At 55.3% G+C, this 6,000-nt stretch overlaps 1 protein-coding gene across 3 annotated transcripts in view; it reads left to right on the forward strand.

Moving 5' to 3' along the window:
• The window catches only part of CTDP1 (CTD phosphatase subunit 1), a 74,153-nt gene extending 72,450 nt beyond the window's left edge, over positions 1–1,703 (forward strand). For all 3 annotated transcript variants that reach the window (XM_019014211.4, XM_004059573.5, XM_063699329.1), the window contains one exon: positions 852–1,703. In XM_019014211.4, the coding sequence (XP_018869756.3) occupies positions 852–871 (20 nt within the window). In that variant the 3' untranslated portion in view covers positions 872–1,703. The remainder of the gene's footprint in view (positions 1–851) is intronic.
• Positions 1,704–6,000: the final 4,297 nt, after the last annotated feature.

Below are 6,000 nucleotides of genomic sequence, written 5' to 3' on the forward strand. Positions count from 1 at the left end.
GCTCCTAAGGAAAGCCTAGTGGCACCGGCTGGTTATGCAGAGGCTCCTAAGGAAAGCCTAGTGGCCCCGGCTGGTTATGCAGAGGCTCCTAAGGAAAGCCTAGTGGCCCCGGCTGGTTATGCAGAGGCTCATAAGGAAAGCCTAGTGGCACCGGCTGGTTATGCAGAGGGCTCCTAAGGAAAGCCTAGTGGCACCGGCTGGTTATGCAGAGGCTCATAAGGAAAGCCTAGTGGCACCGGCTGGTTATGCAGAGGCTCATAAGGAAAGCCTAGTGGCACCGGCTGGTTATGCAGAGGCTCCTAAGGAAAGCCTAGTGGTACCGGCTGGTTATGCAGAGGCTCGTAAGGAAAGCCTAGTGGCACTGGCTGGTTATGCAGAGGGCTGGTGTTCTCTTTGTTTATTAAGAGTCATTTTAGCAGCGGCCTGAGGAAATGAGAATTTCCAGACCGTGGCCCACTTGATGAGCTGGGAGGTGCTTGTTCACGTAACACTAATAGTTACTCTGACAGATGATCTTCACTTTCCTGTCCTGTTTTCCTGTTCTGATGTCTTCTGGCTTCACAGGTGTTCATGAGCGGCCGGAACGTGCGTTTCCAGCAGGTGAACACCCGCTTTGTCAGTGGTGTCCTGGTGTGTAACAGGGCTGGGGCCTCTTCTCCTGCGCTGGGGCTCTGCTGTCCACACGCATGTGACGTGGCCCTGGGTCGGTGGCCTGTGTGTGTCCTTGACCAGAGAATTGTGCCGTGTCTTGTGCTAAAACCACGGAAGCCACTTTCCAAATGCAGACCAGGTGGTGACCCGGCGTTGTGCGTTTGCCACAACCATCTCACACCATGTTTGCTTCTCTGCAGAGGCCACAAGAGGAAGCTGAATGAAGAGGATGCCGCCAGCGAGTCCAGCAGGGAGTCCAGCAACGAGGACGAGGGCAGCAGCTCCGAGGCCGACGAGATGGCTAAGGCGCTGGAGGCGGAGCTCAACGACCTCATGTGAGCGTGGGCGGCAGGCGGGGACTGAAGCCTGACCAACCTCCAGCAGCACTCGGACGTCCCCGGACCAGCCCTCAGTCTCGGTCCACGCTGCTTTCTTCCCAAAGGACATGTATATTTGCAGAGCTCCACATACAGAAACACATTATTTTGCAGAAATAGGTGTTTTTAAGAAGTTTTATTACAGGAATGTCTACTTTTGTAAGTGACAGGTGTTAAAGGCCCGGGTGTGCTGTGCCAAAGAGCTCAGCAGAGGCTCATGTGGCCCAGGCTGGTGCGCCCGCTGTCTCGGTAAGGGGCAGGTTGGTGTGTTTTCCCCTTGTGTACCAGAGCACATTCCTTAGGGGACGGCTTTGGGGGTCCCACAAGACATGGACTAGGAGTTTAAGCAGAACAGCGTGCGTGCACGAGCTCTGAGCCCAGCACAGACATGCCTGGAACCCCCGCCGCCTGCTGCTCCCTCCTAGGGAACCCATTTCCGGGGAACGCCGTGACTGTCGGGCAGCCTGGAGCTTCCTGCAGCCTCCTACGCAGGGTCCACGCCATGTGGCCTGGGCTGCCATCCTGCCGTCCTCCCACTGGCATCCTGGCAAGGGGGCGTTGCTTTTCCTGGGTGGCCTTTTATGTCTTGGAGACACCTGATGTAAAGTTTCTGTAAATCTATTTCATATCTGACCCACCAAACAGATTTCTCTTTAATAAAAATCCTTTTTGTAAGTTCTCTTCTCGTGGGTGTGTGGCAGCGGTGAGCACCCGCCTCCTCCCTCGCTGGGATCCAGCTCCTTAGCTGTGAAACAGAAACGAAAAAAATTCCCACAGACGGGACCGTGTGGAACGGCAGAAATGGAAACCGCAGAACTGCGAGCGTGATGATCTCAGGGTTTCGCCTCTGAGCATAAGAACCAGGCTTGTAGCTGGTATTTTAAAACGGTTAAGTGTGAAGAATTACTCTCTTGCATTATTTTCATCCTTCCCTTTTGTTTGTTTGGGATGCGGGGGCCCGAGAGCTACAGGTAGGTGCTGGGCTGTGGCCGCCGCCAGGACCCCTCCCGGCCAGCAGCCTCGGCTCAGGTCCCCTCCTCCTCCCAGCATCAGTCCCGCAGCGTGGCGGTGGGAGGCTGCACCTCGAGGCCACGGCCCTTCTCCAAAAGCACACACTCCTGCTTTCCAACGGCACCCTCCCCTGACCACAGCTTGGGAGGCGGCAGGTGTGAGAACTCTCCGTCCACAGGATGTGGCTCTCGCGGGACCTCCAGGCTCAGGCTGTCTCTGCTGGGTGTGGGACCTTTCCTGTGGAGTTTTCGATGGAGGTTGGCTGGGGAGGGAGGCATCCTCAGTGGGTAGAGGACCCCGGGGTCCTGGTGCTGCTGTCGTCAAGATGCGGCGACATGGTGGCAGAGGAAAGGCACCGTTACCCAGCAGCACGCCAGCCCCGGGTGACTGTTTCCTGTACTAACTAGGTTATTTGCAGCGCCGAGTGAAGAGGCAGCTTCACCACCCAACCCGCCTGTGGGTTCTCTGGGGTCTGCAGTCTGAGGAGGCTGCAGGATGACCAGACGCCGGTCAGGGAGTTCCTCCTGTCCAGAGAAGCAGGAGGTGAACTGGGCCTACCTCAGGTCCGATTTCGCTACGAGCAAGAATGTAAGATGAATTGGACAGAAAACAAAAATAGATGTACAAGTTGATACCCAAAGAAAGCAGAAGATTCTACAGTTTATAGGGAGGGGCACAAAACGTGCAGGGAGTAATGTGCTGGGGGGTGGGGGGCAGGGACCGATGAACGAGGCCTCGATGCTGTGTGGAGACCTCTGGGAAAGGCTGGGAGACCTTCCCCCCTTCCACAGTGGTTTCTCCCTGAGGGCGATTCTGCGTGCGGTTGGTCCTGCTGGGACCAAGGTGGCCTCTTGTTCTGCTCTTGGCCGAGTCCCCCCTGGCTTCATAGGGGTGTTAATGAGGCTCTGCAAGGCCTCCTTAGACACAGTGTGGAAATACAGGTGGTGCTGCAGGGGCAGCGAGAACGGGGACCCTCTGCTGCTGAGTCTGGCCTAGGGATGAAGAGGACGGGAGGAGGGTGGCGTGGTAGCTGGCTGCGCGGGGCCTGGTGACGGGAGGGGCCGGGCCGCATGCAGCATTCAGGACCAGCGTGGCCCCGGGTGTTCCGCCTGTTCTGACCGTGTGGTCGAGTGAACAGAGCATGCAGGGGAGATGCAGCAGGTTCTCCCCGACGCAGAAGAGCAAGGGGTCCCCGGTTCCTGGAGGAGCAGCGGGATTGCCCCAGGCTCTGGGATCGCCCACGGGGGCAGCAGGCCAGCACCCCCAGCCGCATCTCTGCACAGCCGTGCTGCACACCTTCTCCGTCACGTGTTGGAGGTGGGGTCTCAGCACCAGCACATCCACATTGATAGCTTAAAATGGGACTTTTCTCCCGCCTGTCTCACTGTTGGCCCGCCCCCATGCAGTGGTGGGGACCCCACTGCAGGGACTCCAAGAGCCCCATCCTGTCCTCGGCTCCAGCCTCCATCAGCACCAGCCGTGTCCTCGCAGCCCTGACTGGAGCAACTCCCAAACTCTGCTGCCCAGCGGGTCCCCTGACCCTGCCCGCGGCGATGGCAGCCTCCGGAAGGCTGGCCCAGGACGGCACCTCCATGCTGGCAGCCCCTGAGTGTAGTGTGTGTTCTACACAAAAGAGACAGGAAGTCATCTGTGATCAACGTTTAAAGGACTGTGATTAACGTTTATGAAATATTCTGTGCTATGCGAAGAAACCACTGAATGTTAGGGAAAATATTAAATACTGAATAATTATACAACTGTTCCAAATAAAGTCTTAAGAAGAAACTTGAACTTGCTTCCCTTAGTATAAATTTCATGTCAGGTTTTAAGCTTAAACTGGCTGTAAGGAAATTTGTGATTTAAAATTTGAGGAGGTGACTCCTTAAATTTCGAGATAGTCGTTGCATAAATAGATGATAAATTTTAGACCATTCAAAAATCTGTAACAGTTAAATTTAATGAAATTTCCTTCCTTTTCTCTTTTGAGAAACGGAAAGTTGAAATTTTGTATAACAGCATGCACAGATTTCATATCTGATCAGTTTTTCATATTAAGTTTTCAAAACAACCATGAAGCCCTAATCTGCACGTGCGCTTGCTGTGAGACGGTGCCTGGCAGACGTGGAGATCGGGAGGTAGTGGTTCTCCACCTGGTGCCCACCCAGTGCTCACTTTTAGCGCCAGACATGCCATAGGTTTTGACGAATGTCTGATGGTGTATCCACCACTGTGGTGTCACACAGAATCGTGTCCCCGCGTATCCACCGCAGTGAGGTCACACAGAACCGTGTCGCCGCGTATCCACCACTGTGGTGTCACACAGAATCGTGTCCCCGCGTATCCACCGCTGTGATGTCGCACAGAACCGTGTCCCCGCGTATCCACCACTGTGATGTGGCACAGAATCATGTCCCCGCGTATCCACCACTGTGATGTCACACAGAATCGTGTCCCCGTGTATCCACTGCTGTGATGTCACACAGAACCGTGTCCCCGCATATCCACCGCTGTATTGTGGCACAGAATCGTGTCCCCACGTATCCACCACTGTGATGTCACACACAATCGTGTCCCCGCTTATCCACCACTGTGATGTGGCACAGAATCGTGTCCCCGCGTATCCACCACTGTGATGTGGCACAGAATCGTGTCCCCGCGTATCCACCACTGTGGTGTCACACAGAATCATGTCCCTGCATATCCACCACTGTGATGTCACACAGAATCGTGTCCCCGTGTATCCACCACTGTGATGTCACACAGAATCGTGTCCCCGTGTATCCACCACTGTGATGTCACACAGAATCGTGTCCCCACGTATCCACCACTGTGATGTGGCACAGAATCATGTCCCCGCGTATCCGCCACTGTGATGTCACACAGAATCGTGTCCCCGCGTATCCACCACTGTGATGTCACACAGAATCGTGTCCCCGCGTATCCACCACTGTGATGTGGCACAGAATCATGTCCCCGCATATCCGCCACTGTGATGTCACACAGAATCGTGTCCCCGCGTATCCACCACTGTGGTGTCACACAGCATCGTGTCCCCGCATATCCACCACTGTGATGTCACACAGAATCGTGTCCCCATGTATCCACCGCTGTGATGTCGCACAGAACCGTGTCCCCGCGTATCCACCACTGTGGTGTCACACAGAATCGTGTCCCCGCATATCCACCACTGTGGTGTCACACAGAATCGTGTCCCCGCATATCCACCACTGTGGTGTCACACAGAATCGTGTCCCCATGTATCCACCGCTGTGATGTCGCACAGAACCGTGTCCCCGCGTATCCACCACTGTGATGTGGCACAGAATCCTGTCCCCGCGTATCCACCACTGTGATGTCACACAGAATCGTGTCCCCGTGTATCCACCGCTGTGATGTCGCACAGAATCGTGTCCCCACGTATCCACTGCTGTGATGTCACACAGAATCGTGTCCCCGCGTATCCACCGCTGTGATGTCGCACAGAACCGTGTCCCTGCATATCCACCGCTGTGATGTCGCACAGAATCATGTCCCTGCGTGTCCACCACTGTGATGTCACACAGAACCGTGTCCCCGCTTATCCACCGCTGTGATGTGGCACAGAATCGTGTCCCCACGTATCCACCACTGTGATGTCACACAGAATCGTGTCCCTGCGTATCCACCACTGTGATGTCACACAGAATCGTGTCCCCGTGTATCCACTACTGTGATGTCACACAGAATCGTGTCCCTGCGTGTCCACCACTGTGATGTGGCACAGAATCGTGTCCCCACGTATCCACCACTGTGATGTCGCACACAATCGTGTCCCTGCGTATCCGCCACTGTGATGTCACACAGAATCGTGTCCCCGCGTATCCACCACTGTGATGTCACACAGAATCGTGTCCCCGCGTATCCACCACTGTGATGTCGCACAGAATCATGTCCCTGCGTGTCCACCACTGTGATGTCACAC

Source organism: Gorilla gorilla, chromosome 17 (genome assembly GCF_029281585.2).
Source record: "Gorilla gorilla gorilla isolate KB3781 chromosome 17, NHGRI_mGorGor1-v2.1_pri, whole genome shotgun sequence".
In the NCBI taxonomy this organism is placed as follows: Eukaryota; Metazoa; Chordata; class Mammalia; order Primates; family Hominidae; genus Gorilla; species Gorilla gorilla.